At 43.2% G+C, this 19,859-nt stretch overlaps 2 protein-coding genes across 2 annotated transcripts; both read left to right on the forward strand.

Moving 5' to 3' along the window:
• Positions 1-442: 442 nt before the first annotated feature.
• On the forward strand, positions 443-5,353 carry LOC115179359 (motor neuron and pancreas homeobox protein 1). The gene is made up of 3 exons (XM_029740794.1): positions 443-1,955; positions 3,940-4,097; positions 4,671-5,353. Exons 1-3 carry the CDS (start codon positions 1,337-1,339, stop codon positions 5,055-5,057), a joined length of 1,164 nt encoding a protein of 387 aa, XP_029596654.1. The 5' UTR covers positions 443-1,336; the 3' UTR covers positions 5,058-5,353.
• A 6,654-nt stretch (positions 5,354-12,007) lies between these two features.
• On the forward strand, positions 12,008-18,625 carry LOC115179126 (bifunctional purine biosynthesis protein PURH). Its single transcript, XM_029740408.1, has 14 exons — positions 12,008-12,145; positions 12,494-12,620; positions 13,424-13,567; positions 14,317-14,405; positions 14,867-15,018; positions 15,958-16,114; positions 16,317-16,442; positions 16,532-16,725; positions 16,801-16,890; positions 17,014-17,139; positions 17,244-17,336; positions 17,515-17,697; positions 17,889-18,044; positions 18,204-18,625. The coding sequence occupies exons 1-14, from the start codon at positions 12,076-12,078 to the stop codon at positions 18,321-18,323; spliced, it is 1,827 nt and encodes a 608-aa protein (XP_029596268.1). The 5' UTR covers positions 12,008-12,075; the 3' UTR covers positions 18,324-18,625.
• Positions 18,626-19,859: the final 1,234 nt, after the last annotated feature.

The following is a 19,859-nucleotide window of genomic DNA, read 5'->3' on the forward strand; positions in this document are numbered from 1 at the left end:
TCTTAAAACCTTATGACACATACCAATATAAGCCTATTTCACGTCTAAAACTAACGGTGCGGATTTAAAACGAGTTGTAAAGCCTAAATAGGAATATGACAGACTAATAACTGACAAATTATTATTTAAATCATGTTGTTTTTCTGATTTCTATCATTTATTATGTTTTTACATGATTACCGATATGCTGGGGGCCTATGTAAATAGGCCTAATTACATAGATGAATAGAAATGAGTCTTGGACATGGAAGATACGACACCTGGAGGGTGACCTAGCTATTCTATGCTAAATCAGCTTTATTAATGCACTCTTTTACGGTTGATGTATAATTCTAGCTCATAAAAATGAATTACATTAGTATTTCAACCTGGAGAAAACCATGGGTTTTAAAATAAGCAAATCGTTAATATTGTACTAATTAAAATATAAATCACTTGCCAATATTTCCTCTGAATAGACACGCAGAACAAATAATGATAGCAGGATTTATTTGATTTAGGCTATAAATAGATGTCCAAAATATGGCTTGAGATCCAAATGTGCAAAAACTACAAATCTGTAACATAGATTTATTATTTTCATCATCATTGTTATTATTATAATCACAATGTGGTAACTTATGTTTAAATAATCATAATCATTATTATAAATATTGTATCAATTTGTACTAATAGCTATGTAATAACTATTACAGTATTTGTTCTATTATAGCCTAGACCACTTGTATCTTGTTATCTGATTCAGGCGCGTTCATAAGGCAACAACACATACAGTAGAAAAGGTAATATTGCTACCAGCTCTCACAGTCTCACGTCACAATTAAACACATCAGAAAGTGTTGCTGACAGACAGAGGGAAAGAGGTTGGACATTTCTCACGCAGGAGACGTGTGAGGCGCGTTCAGAGGGTTCTTGAGTCGCGTGGAAATGAGAGAGTAATTAGTTCATTAGAAAACGGTCGACTAAACTCACCCCTGGAGTACCTGCATTAGCCAATCACAGCTCAGACAGCCACAGGGGTGGGGAGACGGCGTCTGAAGGAGTGAAACACTTGCTTTAGTTGGTTAAGTTGCTATTAAACACCAAGACCCGGCTGTTAGTCATCACATGTGATGTGAATGCGCGGATAGAGGACTACAGAAACCAAATGGACACTCGGAAAGCATTGCAATTTAATATGTTGTTGTATCATTTTATTTCCTAATAATTTAAGCTCTTCAGGGTTGTTCAGAGAATATTGTTCCAAAACTGTTACAGATAGGTGATAGCGAGTGGGTGAGCTAAGCTAAGGAACCTGCTATCGAAACGCATACTAAAAGTACCTTGTCTCAATTGTATGTATCATTGCTCTGACTTATTTTGGTTACGAGAGGGTTGCACTGGCATCCTCAGAGTGACTTTTATCAAAACTGAAACATTTAAAACAGAAGATTGGAGTTGGAGCTGTATGCGCTCTGACGCACAGAACAAGTGTACATTGGCAGGTCTGACCTTTGAGCAGCTCGCGGGAGTTTTCCTGATGAGAGTCGGAATGGAGAAATCGAATAATTTTCGAATCGATGCTCTGCTGGCCGACGAGACTCACCGCGGGAACCGAGACCTCTCCCCAGGTCTGAGCAGCGACAGCCCTGCGGGCAGCCCCGTGTCCTGTCGGCGAGCGGACACCCCGTCCCCGCGCAGGACGCCCATCCATCTTCAAACCGGGATAATCCCCAAACCGGGACTGCTGAACCTCCCTCACACAGGACTCGCCTCGCTACCCCAAATGTACCCTGCCCCTATGTACCCAATATCGGCTTTGGGTGGCCAGCACCCTGCCTTCGCCTACTCCGGCTTCACACACCTTACCCAGTCGTACCCAGACCACCTGAAGGCGGCTGCCATGGCAGGGTCTCTCCCGCTGGAGCACTGGATCCGGGCTGGAATGATGATACCACGTCTTCCAGACTACAGTTGTAAGTATAGTACACCTGTGGGCTGGGCAGCACAGCCAATAGGCTTTACGCTTTTACAAATATATCAACAAACGAAACATCTTTAAAAGATGCGCTAGGCCTGTGGGGTTTCTATTAAAATCGGGGTTCTAAATGGAGTTGAACTGTCTGTTGGTGATTACATTTACATTTACATTTAAGTCATTTAGCAGACGCTCTTATCCAGAGCGACTTACAAATTGGTGCATTCACCTTATGATATCCAGTGGAACAACCACTTTACAATAGTGCATCTAAATCTAAATCTGATGTGTTTTTGTACTTGCTCAGAACACATAGGCAATATAATTAATAAAGCCAAGCAGATGCAAAGCGAAGCCTAATTGCTGTAATCAATCATGTTTTTCAAATAGGTGTGGCGGGTATCAAGCAGAAATTAATTTACGCCCAGATACCGGAGGTTTATTGGTAGGGAAGGGATCGTTGGATCACTTAACAACCACTTCCAAAGCATTGAACCCAACCGCCTAGAGGTGTCGTAAAATCACTTATTGTTCCTCGTTGCATGTAATCCAAAGGTGAGAAAAAGCAAATACAGGTACACACACACACACACACACACACACACACACACACACACACACACACACACACACACACACACACACACACACACACACACACACACACACACACACACACACACACAAGGCAAATGTTGTAACCATAATCAAATATATGTTCTAAGATTAGGCTAAATGTTGCAATTAACTTTAGCTAGATGTGCAAAACTTAAACGTATTTGATACCACTATTGATAACAAAACTCAATATATTATCACATCTCTCATAACACATTTTACAACAAAAATAAAACGTTATAATAATCTGAAGAATAACACCAACAACAACAATAATAACAATAATCATACATTTCAATTTGTAAATAATGCAAACATCTAATAAGTAGGTTATTGGTTAATAATACGTGTTATTATATATTTATTATAATAATATTGTTTCTAACTATTGCTAACATTTTTACCAATCAGGCAAGATCTGTTTAAATCAATTTTTATTTCAATATAAGAGCAAGCACAATGTATTATCATAGAAGTTTTATATTTTTATGTGTATTATATCATGCTATAGGCTTATATTAATCCACCTTTATAGCAATATTTAAACACATATTTTTAACTGCTTTCTGAACGAATAATAGTGCACGTTCAATCTCAATGGTAGAAAGGTTTTGTTCTCTGTTCAGTCTTTAATACACAACGTCTGAAAAATATAGGCTATTTAAATATCATGTAGGCCTAAATATTATTTAAGTGTAGTCTCGTGAACAGTCTTCGATCGATTTCCTGCTAACTGTAATATGTTTTTATTTTTGGCCTTTTCATTTCGCTATAAACGTCAACTCGATGAACATTGTCTTTGTACTGAGGAGCAAACTATAAACAAACACCTAAAACATTCTGCTAGTTCACCAATAAAATCACTAAAGCTTCATCGAATTTTCATTAAGTTAATGGTGCTCGCGCTTTTTATGGCCCTCGCGCCCAGCTTCTGCCGTGTCCTCTCGTCAACAATAAACTGGAGTAAAGCTATTATAGTTAATGATGGCGAGAGAGTGCGGGCATGTGTGTGTGTGTTTGTTCCTCCCTCAACATTATATTGGACTTCCTATGTCCTTGGTATTGCAGAAATAAGACCATTGAAACAGTCTGAGATTAAATCTACTCACATGCGTTGTCCAATAGCTTGAATTGACCAGAACACAGGCTTAGTAGCCTAGACACCTCATTATATTTGGGAAGAACATAGTTGGGGAGAATTAAGATATTCATTAGGCCAGAGTCAATGTAACTTTTTACCCGGTTGTTCACTGAAAATGATCCACAATGAAGAATACTGTACTGTACTAAGGTCTCTCTCTCTCTCTCTCTCTCTCTCTCTCTCTCTCTCTCTCTCTCTCTCTCTCTCCCCCTCCCCCTCTCAGCACCCCAGGCAGGACTCCTGGGGAAGTGTCGTAGGCCCCGGACGGCTTTCACCAGTCAGCAGCTCCTTGAGCTGGAGAACCAATTTAAACTCAACAAGTACCTGTCCAGACCCAAACGCTTTGAGGTGGCCACCTCTCTCATGCTGACCGAAACACAGGTGAGAGAGAAAAGGGGTCATTCTGTGTGTGTCTGTGTGAGCGTGTATATATGTGTATGTGTGTGGATTCCACCTGGCAGGCTATTCCAGCGCTGGCCTCTTATCCTATGTTCCTCTGTGAAGAACCTGTTCAAATGATCCCTGGTGTGTTTGTCCTTGAGGTAAACTGTCTGCTATGGCATGCTCCATTAGTCACTGGAGAGTAATGTGACGTCAGACAGCAGCAATCAGGCCGCTAGTTCCTTATTTAGCTAATATATTACAGTTCACTTGTTTCACCTGCCTCATTTAGTCCCAAATACCACTCCCTAATGAAGCAGTTGACATGTTGATTTAAAAGATCAACTCCTCTGTGTTCGAACGTATTCAGCACATTTTGGAATTACTTCTTCAGATAAATCTTTCTGCAAGTGAGTAACGGTTGTTTTGGACATTTCAGCCCGGTTTAGTAGAAATAAAATGGCAGCCCAAATGTACTAAACTGAGTGTGGGGACAGAGAGATAGAAACTGCCAGTGAGAGACCTCTACTCCTGCGTTAGTGGCTGACAGGCCTGCGTTCTGTCTCTCCACAGGTGAAGATCTGGTTCCAGAACCGGCGGATGAAGTGGAAGCGCAGCCGCAAGGCCAAGGAGCAGGCATCTGCGTCTGCCCAGTCTGAGGCGGAGCGACTACGCACCGGGGGAAAACCGACCAATGGCAAACCAGCTGAGAATAGACGAGCTTCCACTCAGGACGACGAGGGAGAGCTAGACCTAGAAGAAGCAGAGGAGGAAGAGGAGGAAGAGGAGGAGGCGCCACACGAGTTTGCTGTTACCATGGGTGGCGCTGTGGGGTTGCAGCGTTCAACAGACTTTCTGAAGCTCACAGCGGAGCTTGGTTACAACCCCCACAGTCCCTTCTCTGAGGACGACTTAGTGGGGGTGCCAGGGGGGGACAGGAAGATAGGCGCAGGGTTGTGAAAAGACAAAGACACACCCAGAAAGGAAAACGCCAGAGACACTGCTGCTTGACACTGGCTCTGGGAAAGTGGGTGTCTTCAGTGTAAAAAGAGAAAAAAATGGATGTGCCATTTCAAAAGCCTATGACAGTGTTTTTTGTGTACATAATGCTTAACGCAATGTAATGTTTCTGTGACCCTGACGGAGTTGTTTAAGGCAGTGGTTTCCAAACTGTGGGTCGCCCCCCCCGATTTTTTTTTTTTAAAGGAACTCAATCCGGCTTTAAACTTATTCTTGAAAGTTGTAATAGTAGAATGCACAAGGTGTCATTTCTATTTTAGGTAGTGCATCATCAGTTCCTCTTGTCATGCTAGTCATTACATACCTTAGAGAGCTATTTATAACTTGTTAGAAATGTCCAGCTCCACTAGCCCATGTCAGCTAAAGTTTTTTTTTATTTTGTTTTTCAGCTCATAGATGTTGGAGTCATTTTTTTGTCACTCAAATATCACATGAATACACATTAGGCATGGCAAAATGTACAGAATTGCAGGAAATAAGCTTTAAACCTGCAAAATTCTCTCCACAAACAAGAAGGATGTGAACAGTTTGTGTCATGAACAGTGCTTGTGCCCATAGAAATAGACATGCTGCGCGCGCAGGGGTGTGTGGGATGTTCCCCAATGCTGGAAGGGGGCCCCGAGTGAAACAGTTTTGGGTACCCCTGGTTTAAGGTATAGGTGTTCTTTATGTTGGACTCGCATCTCAAAGGATGAGGGAATATAAAGCATTTTATATTCATCATCACGTCAATTAAGGCTGAATAAGACACTGAACCCTGTCTCTCTCTGCTGTATTTTTTCATGGCATGCAACCCCCCAAAAATGTTTTTACACAGGACATTCACCGGCTGTAAGACTCCTGTGTTTTTCATCCAATTGGACTGAGAAGTACTGTAGCAGCAGTGAAGCAACACCACTGACCTCTATTACCTTGTCATCCATCTCAGCTAAACTCCGCCCCCCGACAGGCTGACTGACAGATGTGGCTCCTCCCACCAGCAGTGCTAAAGGATGTGATGCAACCAAGTTACATTCAGAACCGTTGGACTGTTGCAAACTGTAACTTACACTGACAGGAGTGAACAAAGCCTGAGCAGTTTGCATTAGCTGAAAACGAAGGGGAAAGTGTTGCAAAGTGTTGCAGAATGTTGTGAATGTGCCCTCAGACATCTTGGATTTACAGACTTTCTATGATGTCTCATACTCTATCTTGTGTGTGCAATTGAACATTGTTGTCATGTAAATTCAGATTTCTGTTGTTGTTGTTGTTTGTTTGTTTATTGTTGTTATTTAACTACATTTAAATGTATCTAATTTATTTGAATTGACAGGTAAATGTCAGGGAAAAAGTGAATGTGTTTATCTGAAACTGGTCTGTGTTGATGTCAACTGCGTGAAATAAAAAAAACAGAAATTAAAATTGTTCAAATAACTTGAGAAATGTAGGATTTATGCAAAGTTAACTCATGAAAATGAGGGATCGATTTGTGGAGAACATTTAGAACATCTATAAGTAATCTAAAGTATTTTAAAAGTGGGTTTAGTGAAGAGCAATGAGAGGGAGTTACACAAACACATTGAGCAGGCAAAGCTGAGCATTTCTTTAAGAAAGTTATTAGTGTTTGGATCCTTCATAATGACCTTGTGAGTCTTCTGCAACCACAGAGGGATGGTAACAACAGGGTAGTGAGGTCCAACTATAAATCCAGCTAAAATAGACATATTGGCCAAATTTCTACTTCCAATCCCACTTAATGGAAAATCTCTCAAATGGACACACTTTTTTTTCTGTATCACACGTCCTTCCCTTGTTTCCTGTCTATTTCAGCCACCTTGTTGTCACAGATAACAGATGGCAAGATGGCAAAGAGAAAGGAAGAGAATCCAACACTGCATATTAAACCAGCAGAGACCCTTTAATTTACAACCCTGGGGCTTTCAAATATGAATTACTCAGGCAGGTTTTACTGATAGTCAAATAATTAAGTTAATGAAGAGAGGTAAAGGCTTATGTTCCAAATGGCTCCCTATTACCTATATAGTGCACTACTTTTTAGGGGTCTGGTCAAAAGTAGTGCACTATATAGGGAATAGGGTGCCATTTGGGGCGCACACAAAGTAATCAGCGCCTGATGGTGATGTCACCCAGGCTACATTTTAATTTGCAAGAAGAAACAGAAGATGATGTGTGTCTGACCGAAACAGGCCATTTTTATTGGCTGTCCAAAGTACGGCGGTGATTAAAAACCGGATTAGAGGACACACGCGGCATAACTCGTCCCCTCACGCCCAGCCCGCCCAGCCCGCCGGCAGGCCCCGGCCCACAACATCATGCTTATATGGTGATTAAATGCATTTTTAACTGGCCGGGCAAGACGCTGGCCTGTCTCGTGAAACGAAGCCGGGATGGTTCTGCTACATGAACTTGAGACGGAAAGGGGCCTTTGTGCACAGCTACAGGTCTGGAGTCAGTTTAGTTTTAATTGTGTGGTGGTGGAGGGCAGTATGGGGTCAAGGGGCACTAGTCCTAGATAAGTTTAAAGGTAATTATCTGTTTGGAGACGGCTGGGTGCTCAGAAACTGAGAGCTGGACAAATGCAGTAATAGATACTTACGGAACAAGGTGGAAGACAATGATTGTAGTTATTGAATGTGTTTGACAGTGTAGTGGATTGGATTTAGTGTCCAAGGTTTTACATGTGTTTGACAGTGTAGTGGATTGGATTTAGTGTCCAAGGTTTTGAATGTGTTTGACAGTGTAGTGGATTGGATTTAGTGTCCAAGGTTTTGCATGTGCTTGACAGTGTAGTGGATTTAGTGTCCAAGGTTTTGAATGTATTTGACAATGTAGTGGATTGCATTTAGTGTCTAAGGTTTTGAATATGTTTGACAATGTGGTGGATTGAATTTAGTGTCTAAGATTTTGAATGTGTTTGACAGTGTAGTGGATAGGATTTAGCGTCTAGTGACTTCATCCTACTCCTTGTGGATCACAATCAGGGCCTCAAAGCAGTTCACTGTAGAGTAAACAGTGCTTATAGGCCTTAAAGCACTATGTCTCAGACCTAACCACTATGTCTCCCTCAATGCAGCATTTAATTTGGCTGATGAAAAATCATATCAATCAATAAGAGTTAATTTAGATGTGTGACTAATGCCATTCGGCCTGTTTTATGATACAGGGCCGCCTGACAAACACAACTAAAATCATAGTAAATTGATAAGCAGGCTGAGCGAAATATAGAGATCATTGATTCAGTTTCTCAATTCTAATTTAATCTGAACTCACCTGTCATACTGATAAAAAATGATTGGTGTAAATTCCATCCACTGGTGATAACGCTGTCAATAGTGGTTTCTCAACAGCCTGGTCTGACAGAATTGCTGACGGCCCCTATGCTTTTTCTATACCAATAATGCAATCGCCTCATTGTGTGTGTGTTTGTGTGTGTATGTATGTGTGTGTGTGTGTGTGTAAGTGTGTGTGTGTGTGTGTGTATGTGTGTGTGTGTGTGTATGTGCATGTCTGTGTGTGCATCCATGTATGTGTGTGTATGTGTGTGTGTGTATGTGTGTGAGTGTCTGTATGTGTGTGAGGGTCTGTGTGTGTGTATGTGTCTGTGTATGTCTGTGTATGTGTGTGTGTGTGTGTGTGTGTGTGTGTGTGTGTGTGTGTGTGTGTGTGTGTGTGTGTGTGTGTGTGTGTGTGTGTGTGTGTGTGTGTGTGTGTGTTTATGTATATGTATAACATTTTGTCCTGTCTATTACAGTGTCACAATCACTCAAGCGACTCGCCGAGACATCGAGTCCTCCAATAGGGAAAATTGTTACCAGAAAGGCTATTTTCATAGTTAAATAAATAAATGCAGTTTTCTTTCACTTTGTCAGATGGTAAATCAGGAACAATAACTTAAGCGGCAAGACCCTGTAAAATATTTACATCCTGTAGTTTAATCAATCAGCAAAATGTCGGCCTCATTACGGAAATATGAACAGATTGTCTGATCTTTTAAAGTAATCACCCATATTGGTTTAGGTTTCCCTTGGCCCTGTCGTGTTACTTAAGCTAATGGGTAAGCTAGGTAAGGGAATGAGGGACAGGGGCTGTAAATTCACATCTGTCAGACTTTAACCGCTGTTCAAATGCATGAAAAAGGCCAAGTTTTGGGTAATAAAGTTTATTGAAAAGGGATGGCCCTCCGTCGGAACAATGGGGAATGTAATCATGAGAGGCTTTTATTGTTGCAGGAAATCTATGTTACAGGTGCTCAGAAAAGCAATGATCGTGACACAACAAAGCTTTGGTAATTGTGCTTGTCCCAATGTCATTCTCCAGACAGACAGACAGACAGACAGACAGACAGACAGACAGACAGACAGACAGACAGACAGACAGACAGACAGACAGACAGACAGACAGACAGACAGACAGACAGACAGACATTCAGACAGACAGACAGACAGACAGACAGACAGACAGACAGACAGACAGACAGACTTGGTGTATGTCAGTACCCCTCCAGTGGCTTGGTGTATGTCAGTACCCCTCCAATGGCTTGGTGTATGTCAGTACCCCTCCAGTGGCTTGGTGTATGTCAGTACCCCTCCAATGGCTTGGTGTATGTCAGTACCCCTCCAATGGCTTGGTGTATGTCAGTACCCCTCCAATGGTTTGGTGTATGTCAGTACCCCTCCAGTGGCTTGGTGTATGTCAGTACCCCTCCAATGGCTTGGTGTATGTCAGTACCCCTCCAGTGGCTTGGTGTATGTCAGTACCCCTCCAATGGCTTGGTGTATGTCAGTACCCCTCCAATGGCTTGGTGTATGTCAGTACCCCTCCAATGGCTTGGTGTATGTCAGTACCCCTCCAGTGGCTTGGTGTATGTCAGTACCCCTCCAGTGGCTTGGTGTATGTCAGTACCCCTCCAGTGGCTTGGTGTATGTCAGTACCCCTCCAGTGGCTTGGTGTATGTCAGTACCCCTCCAATGGCTTGGTGTATGTCAGTACCCCTCCAATGGCTTGGTGTATGTCAGTACCCCTCCAGTGGCTTGGTGTATGTTAGTACCCCTCCAGTGGCTTGGTGTATGTCAGTACCCCTCCAATGGTTTGGTGTATGTTAGTACCCCTCCAATGGCTTGGTGTATGTCAGTACCCCTCCAATGGCTTGGTGTATGTCAGTACCCCTCCAGTGGCTTGGTGTATGTCAGTACCCCTCCAGTGGCTTGGTGTATGTCAGTACCCCTCCAGTGGCTTGGTGTATGTCAGTACCCCTCCAGTGGCTTGGTGTATGTCAGTACCCCTCCAGTGGCTTGGTGTATGTCAGTACCCCTCCAGTGGCTTGGTGTATGTCAGTACCCCTCCAGTGGCTTGGTGTATGTCAGTACCCCTCCAGTGGCTTGGTGTATGTTAGTACCCCTCCAGTGGCTTGGTGTATGTCAGTACCCCTCCAGTGGCTTGGTGTATGTCAGTACCCCTCCAGTGGCTTGGTGTATGTTAGTACCCCTCCAGTGGCTTGGTGTATGTCAGTACCCCTCCAATGGTTTGGTGTATGTTAGTACCCCTCCAGTGGCTTGGTGTATGTCAGTACCCCTCCAGTGGCTTGGTGTATGTCAGTACCCCTCCAGTGGCTTGGTGTATGTTAGTACCCCTCCAGTGGCTTGGTGTATGTCAGTACCCCTCCAGTGGCTTGGTGTATGTCAGTACCCCTCCAGTGGCTTGGTGTATGTTAGTAGTCCACAAATGCTTCTTCACCTTTTCTCCTTTCTTTCATCCCTACTGATTTGTAAATAATGGATTGAATAAAGTAAAATGGTGGATGTCTACTGGGCATTCACTTTAGTGTGTTTAGTTCTCTCAGATCAACAGCACCACTATTTGCCCATATGGTCCTTCTATAGTGGTGTAAACTCACCCTCCAGTGGCAGAGCGAGAGAGTCTAAACTCTCACATTGTTATCATTTCAAATAGCCTACATATCTCTAGCGTAATTGTGTGGTGGTGGCATGTGGTCAAGATCATTTGTGTGATCCATTTATATGATCCATAGTCATATCCCCAGCAATTCATTTTTGTCTCAAATGGACATGTGTTTTTGGTCTGTATCTCTAATGCCATACATGCCACTGTGTTAGGTCACGAAGTACATATGAGAGGACATTCTGGGCTTTTCAATGATATCATGTCCCACACATGATATCATTGAAAAGCCCAGAATAGGCCTACTATTTTTCACCTTGATCATTTTTTTCTTTCTGCTTATCAAAATAGCCACCCTCACAATTAGCACATGTTATGGTGTAATTGTGTAATGATCATTTTTAACTGTTCGATATTCAAATCGTTTCTAATAGGTCAATATTTCGTTTGGTGAGTTTCAGAGCAGTGTAATAAATACATTAAATAAGAGCTAAATACAAGCTGGTTAATACATGTAATCTGTTATGTTTACTGTAATGTTAACTTTTTATATATTTACTATCAACCGAGTCTTAATGGCCACTACAGTCCATATACAGTCAAAAAACAATATATGTGTTCACATTTTTCCTTTGTAACATGTTTTTGCACCTCAAACCGTTATCTGATGTTTAAAAAAAATATGTATATATTAAAATTCCAAAACGTGTTTTTTACGGGGACTCAGAAGGATAGAAGTCAGCGATTTTGCATTTTACTGCGCAGAAGGCATCGAAGAAGTTGTGTGAGGGGTACAAATGGGTCATAGCTAGCAAACAATAACTATATTTTCTAACCTTAATCTGATTCTAACCTGCTACGTAAATTCTCCTAACCTGCTGCGTAAATTCTCCTAACCTGCTGCGTAAATTCTCCTAACCTGCTGCGTAAATTCTCCTAACCTGCAACGAAAAGTCACATCTGACAAAAGCTGTATCCCATTTAGTCAAAACCGGTCAAAGGGGCGGTCCTGACAATTCACAAAGTTCCTATCGTGCCATAAATTGATACAACTATACACATGCTTCTAGTCTCGTGTCCCATTCCCAGACAGAGAACGTTATCCAAAACCATGGCCTGCTCAGAACTGGGTAAACTTTTTTTATTTTTTATATTTTAGCTAGCTTTAGCTAATGTAGCTTAGAGACTGAGTAGTCTATGTTGAAGCATAAGCTTGAGCGTAGTGCTATATGCTACGTGGTCCATATCCAATTCCGTTGTTTCTTGCGTCGTGCTAGCTACAACTAGCATGCCACGAAAAACATGCTTCCATTTTAGTTAGCAACGGGTGGCTACAAAGGAGCAATAAACTATCGATGACGTCTCAGTGGAGACAACATATTTACAGATATTTGAAAAGCAAACTTCGTTTCACAGTGGTGCCATTCAATAAATCTCTACAACTTTGTCACAGTTTTGTCTTAATTCTACCCACACAGCACTGTTGAGTGTGTCCGACAAGTCTGGACTTCTGGACTTTGCCAAAAGGCTGGTGAACGTGGGACTGTCACTCGTCGCATCAGGTGGCACCGCCAAAACCCTGCGCGATGCAGGACTGGCTGTTCGGTAGGTGTAACCGTTTACATGCATGTTCAATGCCTCATTCAAATCAAATGTATTTATAAAGCCCTTCTTACATCAGCTGATATATCAAAGTGCTGTACAGAAACCCAGCCTAAAACCCCAAACAGCAAGCAATGCAGGTGTAGGAGCCCGGTGGCTAGGAAAAACTCCCTAGAAAGGCCAGAACCTAGGAAGAAACCTAGAGAGGAACCAGGCTATGAGGGGTGGCCAGTCCTCTTCTGGCTTTGCCGGGTGGAGATTATGACAGAACATGGCCAAGATGTTCAAATGTTCATAGATCAAATAATAATAATCACAGTGGTGGTCGAGGGTGCAACAGGTCAGTACCTCAGGAGTAAATGTCAGTTGGCTTTTCATTGCCGATCATTCAGAGTATCACCACCACTCCTGCTGCCACAGGCAGAAAAGTTGAAACTGGAGCAGCAGCACGGCCAGGTGGACTGAGGACAGCAAGTAGTCATCAGGCCAGGTAGACCTGAGGCGTGGTCCTAGGGCTGAGAGATAAGACTGACCCTAGCCCCCTGACACAAACTACTGTAGCATAAATCTATCCTTGTTGATAGTGTTCAGCCACCAACATTCTCTTGCGCTAATGCTCAAATGATTCAATGTTATGCTGAAAACAATGTATTCCTTTAAGTCACCTTACTGTTTGCAAAGCGTAGGCCTATCTAGTATTCTGCAATCATTGACCACCTTTTAGATGAGCGGCATGCCCAGCATCTAAATGCAATTGAGAATGTGTGCCTCTGAATCACCTAACATCCATCTCCCTTTTGTTCCAGGGATGTGTCTGAGCTGACTGGCCATCCAGAGATGCTGGGTGGGAGGGTGAAGACCCTGCACCCTGCTGTACACGGGGGCATCCTGGCCCGGCACACCCCTTCGGACAAGGCTGACATGGAGAAACTGGGCTACAGTCTGGTCAGGTAAGAGACAGGGAAGTGGGTTTAATTTGGCTCTAGACACTGATCTAAGATCAGATCTTTTTTCCTCAATATTTAAGGGTAGGACTTGTCCATCTCAGTCAACTTTTCTATACTTCTTTCCAGAGCCACTACTGCTTTACTGTGGTTTTTAGGGGTCTTTGAAAAATTATTTTTGTGAACAAGCAGACCTAAAACACAATGCATGTGATCGGGCACAAGACTTATTAGATTTGGCCCTAATGCAGGGCAGTAAGGTTGTGAAGTGGGGAAACTTCCAGAAGCATGCGTTGTTAATCTAATAACCGGCTAATTCAAATGCTGCTGCATCTGCACACATCTGATCTTGTGACACTTAAAAAAAAAATGTATCCCTGGGAATCTGGCTGTTTAAGCTGCCAGTTTGACATTCATGGAATGTGATTGGCTTTAAGGAGAAAGTGTGCAATGCATACAGCCTCTGAAATAAATCATGAATTCTCTTTGGAGCCTATGGGCACGTATGTTTAACAATTTGGGTTCAAGGCTGCAAAATGTGACCTGCTTAATTGACACATGTTCCCATTTACAAAAGTCAAAACTTCACCTTTTTAAGATATTGTTTCTCAATGAGTCATCTAGGGCACACACAATGTGGGGGATTAAACAGCCATGCTACTTATTATTTCAAATTGCCTAGATAGTTAGAAAAAACCTAGTGAAATGCATTGTTTCTTGACTTGTTTTGCTTTCCTTTGCCGGTCTTTGACCAGGGTGGTGGTGTGTAACCTTTACCCATTTGTGAAGACTATCTCCAACACTAATGTGACCGTGGAAGACGCAGTGGAACAGATTGATATTGGTGAGTGGAATGTTAAAGCTGCAATAACTTTTTTGTGCCACCTGACCAAATTCACATAGAATTGTAAGTTAGATCTGTCATTCTCATTGAAAGCAAGTATAAGAAGTGGTAGGTCTGTTCTATGTGCACTATTTCTGTGAAGTTTAGTTTTGCTGCTTTTACTTTCAGTTTTGTACACCAGCTTCAAACAGCTGAAAATACAATATTTGGGGTTATGGAAAATAATTCACAGCGGTTTAGATGGTTCAATGATTCTCTACCATATACTTGCTTGTTTTGTCACATAAACTGAAATTAGGCGACTGAATAGAATTTTAGCAACCAGGGAAGGGCGGTGCAATTAATTGATATTGCACCTTTAAGGCCAGCTCTATATTTTACTTTCTGAAGTCTCTTCTTCAACCTGAAATGCCCTAGGTTGCCATGGTGATTACCCTGTTTGACCCTGGCTGTGTCCTCAGGTGGGGTTACCCTGCTCCGAGCAGCGGCCAAGAACCACGCCCGCGTAACCATTGTGTGTGACCCTGCCGACTACAAGTTGGTTGCTGTGGAGATGGAGGGTTCCGAGGGCAAAGACACCACCCTGGACACCCGCAAGACCCTGGCCCTGAAGGTAACTATGGCAACTTGAAAGCACGGGTTGAAAGTGGACTTTTTTTACATGGTCCTTTGACCTGTGTATCAATCTACTTCCTGGACAAGTTGAGAATGGTGAAATCTAGTTTAACTTCCCATGTGCTGACAAAACTGAAGTCTTAAGAGATTCTTCAATGGCAGCAAATCGGACATCTCAGGACAACTGGGGAAGGCCTCATACTGTGTCTTTGTTAAAAGGATCAATTTGTACAGTTACAGACCACAGATACCATGGAGTCTGTATAGTCAATAAGCACAATTGGGACACCGTAAAAATTCAGATAAACAAAAATATATTAATTGATTGTTGGGTCAATGTGAGGTAAAGTTCAGAGTCCACTACCTCCCATGCTGCCCTCTCTTATCCTTGGGGCCATGTTGTTCAAGTCAGCCCACAGTATTCTATTGAGCCAGTATCCCTGGACATTGTAAATATGCTACTGGAACTTTATATAGTATGCTTACTTGATTGCTTTTGTTCTCTTGTTGTTTTAATATTACATTGTTATTGATTACTGCATTGTTGGTTAGCTTGCAACAATACTTTCACTGTACTTGTGCATTTAACATGAAACTACATGGAGTAGAATGGATACATTTAGCACATGGTGTTCCTTGTGAAGGCATTACAAATCTTAGTGATAGTTTGTATTACAGCTGCCTCCAGATAACTGTAGAAGCCCATGTTGGCTTTGACCATGGAATAGGTTACAACGCTGTCTGGTTCAGCTGTTTACCCTGGGCTATGTTCATTAGGGCACACCATAGAAAAACATTTTGCAGCGGTAAACAGATGTGCATTTCCTATTGGACATCAAGGTTTTCCCTTCCTGTTTCAGTCCCTTTTCTTTCATATGTTGCCTAATGAACATGATCCTGGTGTCTGCGATCTAGTTGTCCTCATTCTCTCTCCCAGGCCTTTACTCACACAGCTCAGTATGATGAGGCCATCGCGGACTACTTCCGGGGCCAGTACAGCCGTGGGGTATCCCAGCTGCCCCTGCGCTACGGCATGAACCCCCACCAAGCCCCCGCCCAGCTCTACACCCTGCGTCCCACTCTCCCCCTCACAGGTAGGCTTCACCCCCCCCCCCCCCCATTGTTTAGCCAACAGTCTCAGAAATTACAATAGGGGAAACATTGTCAACCCTCATTTTAATTGGTGTCATATGTTCACCTGAAACTGTCCAGGGGGACTTTGGGGACCTTGTCCTGTCTGGGTAGACTAACTATGTTGACCCTCCCTTCTCTCCATTCCATTTCTGCCTCTGTCAGTGGTAAATGGTTCCCCTGGGTTCATTAACCTTTGTGATGCCCTGAACGCCTGGCAGCTGGTCCGAGAGCTGAAGAGTGCCCTGGGCATGCCCGCTGCCACCTCCTTCAAACACGTCAGCCCTGCAGGTCAGACATGCAGCGCTTCCAATGCATATGCCAACAAGATTGCAAGGAATCCCAGTAACATTGACCTAGGCTGTCCTCTCCCTCTCTAGGGGCTGCGGTGGGTGTTCCTCTGAGTGATGAGGAGGCCAAGGTGTGTATGGTGAATGACATGCTGAAGCACCTGACCCCACTGGCCACAGCCTACGCCCGGGCTAGAGGGTCAGACAGGATGTCCTCCTTCGGTGACTTCATTGCTCTGTCTGACGTTTGTGATGTCCCCACTGCCAAGATCATATCCAGAGAGGTAGGGCTTCCCAGGTGTGTTGTATGACTGTCCTGTGTGTTTCCTGCAATTCCAAACCCTGTCTATCATTCTCAGGTCTCTGATGGCATCATTGCCCCGGGTTATGAAGAGGAGGCCCTCAGGATTCTGTCCAAGAAGAAGAATGGAAACTACTGTGTTGTCCAGGTATGCTTGGACATGGAAAAGCACAGTTAGTGATCATCTTATGTTGCAGCCTTTCTTAGAAAACAAAGTTTGAAGTTCATTTGCATGTTCTCACCGGTTGGGGGTGCTGAATGTTTGTGTCAGATGGACCCAGCCTATGAGCCAGACGAGCCAGAGGTCAGAGTTCTCTTTGGCCTCCACCTCAAACAGAAGAGGAATGGTGCTGTCATTGACAAGGAGCTCTTCAGCAACGTCGTCTCCAAGGGCGCGGTGAGTGTCTTTGTGGTTTGTGTGTGTCTTGATAGTGTGTGTGAGATGCTCACTGATGACATGTTAGGTTCTGACCTTTTGTCCTCTTGTCTGTCCTGTTTAAGCTGTCGGTGGAGGCTCTGCGTGACCTGATCGTGGCCAGCATTGCAGTGAAGTACACCCAGTCCAACTCTGTCTGCTATGCCAAGGATGGACAGGTAGCCAACCTGGAGAGAGGAAGGGGACATGGGAGGTTGCTGTTGAAATAGTATTTGGGCACAGAGTTTCCAGTTGTCGCCTATACCTTTGTTTACCTTTTTCAGAAGTAGTGTTGAATGTTTCAAATGATGTACTGTGCTTTTTCTGGGTCACAATCCATCTCTCCCTGTGTACCAGGTGATTGGGATCGGTGCGGGTCAGCAGTCTCGTATCCACTGCACGCGGCTGGCAGGGGACAAGGCTGATAACTGGTGGCTGAGGCACCACCCGCGGGTGTTGGGCATGAGGTTCAGGAGTGGAGTGAAGCGGGCGGAGATGGCCAATGCCATCGATCAGTACGTCAGCGGCACCATTGGAGAGGTGAGGGATCAGAGGTCAATTAGGGACATGCGCTCTACGACATCTGAAATGGCTGTTGTCGGATGTACAGTTCTACTGTATGTTTTGTGTAGGTTCCTACTGTAGGTGTCTACTGTAGGTGTCTGTCATAAAAATAAAAACATTCCAGATTAGTCTGTCCTGCTCTCTAACTCCATGTCCTCTGTGTTCAGGGTCCTGACCTGGCAGTATGGAAGGCCATGTATGAGGAGGTCCCAGAGCCTCTGGATGAGACTGAGAAAAAGAACTGGCTGAGCTCTCTGCAGGCTGTAGCGCTCAGCTCTGACGCCTTCTTCCCCTTCAGAGACAACGTGGACCGCGCCAAACGGGTAAACACACACTGCTGAATTATTACTTTTCACTGGTCTAAGATGGCCGACTTTCTGCTTTTGGTTCTTTAGTTGGTCTCTAGCCTTCTAGTGCCTTCCAGGGTCTTTTCTGTTTGAAGCCCACATGGACTGATTATTCTGAGGTGTCTGTCTCTGTAGAGTGGTGTGGAGTACATTGCTGCCCCGGCCGGGTCCACAGCTGACGAGGTGGTGATCAATGCCTGTAATGAGCAGGGCATCACCCTGGTGCACACCAACCTGAGACTCTTCCACCACTGAATACCTGGAGTGGCTGTCATACAACGCAACCTGACACACCGTTATGGCCCTGAGTAACTTAGAAGTAGCTATGTGTGTCTACGTGTTGGAGGTCCATTAACTGCTCTAGAAGAGTGATCAACGAAGGTACTAACATAGTGTTTTTTTATTTTTTACACTGATTCCTGTCCTACGGTTCACGCACAAACAGCATGAGTCATGCTGAGGATCATTCAGATTCCGTTACATTCCAATCATAGTTGTATCTCCGTTACTGTCTGGAAGGTCAAGTTTCACCATGAAATAAACTGTTTCTTGAGAAATCCTGTGGAGTGTGACTATGCAAACACTATTTTATGTTATAGTAATATTAAGCTGAAAGTCAGGGACTGACTACACTAACATGGAATTGTTTTATGATCGTCGGACCATTTAGCTATTTGAATTCTAGGACGCTTTTTGGTATCAAAAATATATACAAATATTTGTACGTTTTGAAGTTGCCCTTTACTATCGCTCATAGAAACGCGTTGCGGAACACATGGCTAAGACAGCCCCCCCCCCTCAAGTTTTCTGAGCAAAAACAATAGTTTTTTATTGTTGGATATAAAAGACTGTAAAAACACTAGGAAATCTGCTCCAAGTGATTTTAATCTAAGAAATCTGTTCCCAAGTATTCCCACACATAATAGACAAATGTAAGCTAGGTTTGAAATTGTTTTTAAGCTCAAATGTTTTGGGAGATTATAACCCCTTTTCTTAACTACCTCCATACTTTAATTCATTTGTATGGGTTACCTTTAGACAAGTCCTGTGACACTTGTGGAGAACACCTTCCACCGCAGATGGTTGACATACAATGCCTTCAGAAAGTATTCACACCCCTGTACCTTTCCCACATTTTGTTACAGCCTGAATTAAACATTTATAAAAAAAAAAATTGTCACTGGCCTACACACAATAACGTGGAATTGTTTTTAACAATTATAAATATTTTTATGAATTAAAAAAAGCTATGTATTCAACTCCTATGGCAAGTTCAGGAGTAAAAATATGCACTAGCGGCATGGACTTACTGAGTGTAATAATTGTGCCTAAAAGGATTTTTGAATGACTACCTCATCTCTACCCCAGGTACAATTATCTGTAAGGTCGCGCAGTGAATTTCCAACAGATTCAACCAGAAAGACCAGGGAGGCTTTGCAAAGGGCACCTATTGGTAAATACAATTCTAAGACATTGAATATCCCTTTGAGCATGGTGACATTCTTAATTACAATTTGTATGGTGTATCAATACACCCAGTCACTACAAAGATACAGGCGTCCTTCCTAACTACGTTGCCGGAGAGGAAGGTTAACGCTCAGATTTCACAAGGTCAATGGGAACTTTCCAACAGTTTATTGGCTGTGATAAGAGGACTGGGGATGGATCAACATTGTTGATGGTGTGAAAAAGCCTGTACAGGAATATTTTTTTTCTCCAAAACGTGCATCCTGTTTGCACCAGTAATACTGCAATAACTTTTTGTCCTGAATACAAAGTGCTATATTTGGG

This window comes from Salmo trutta, chromosome 39 (genome assembly GCF_901001165.1).
Source record: "Salmo trutta chromosome 39, fSalTru1.1, whole genome shotgun sequence".
NCBI classification, from domain to species: domain Eukaryota; kingdom Metazoa; phylum Chordata; class Actinopteri; order Salmoniformes; family Salmonidae; genus Salmo; species Salmo trutta.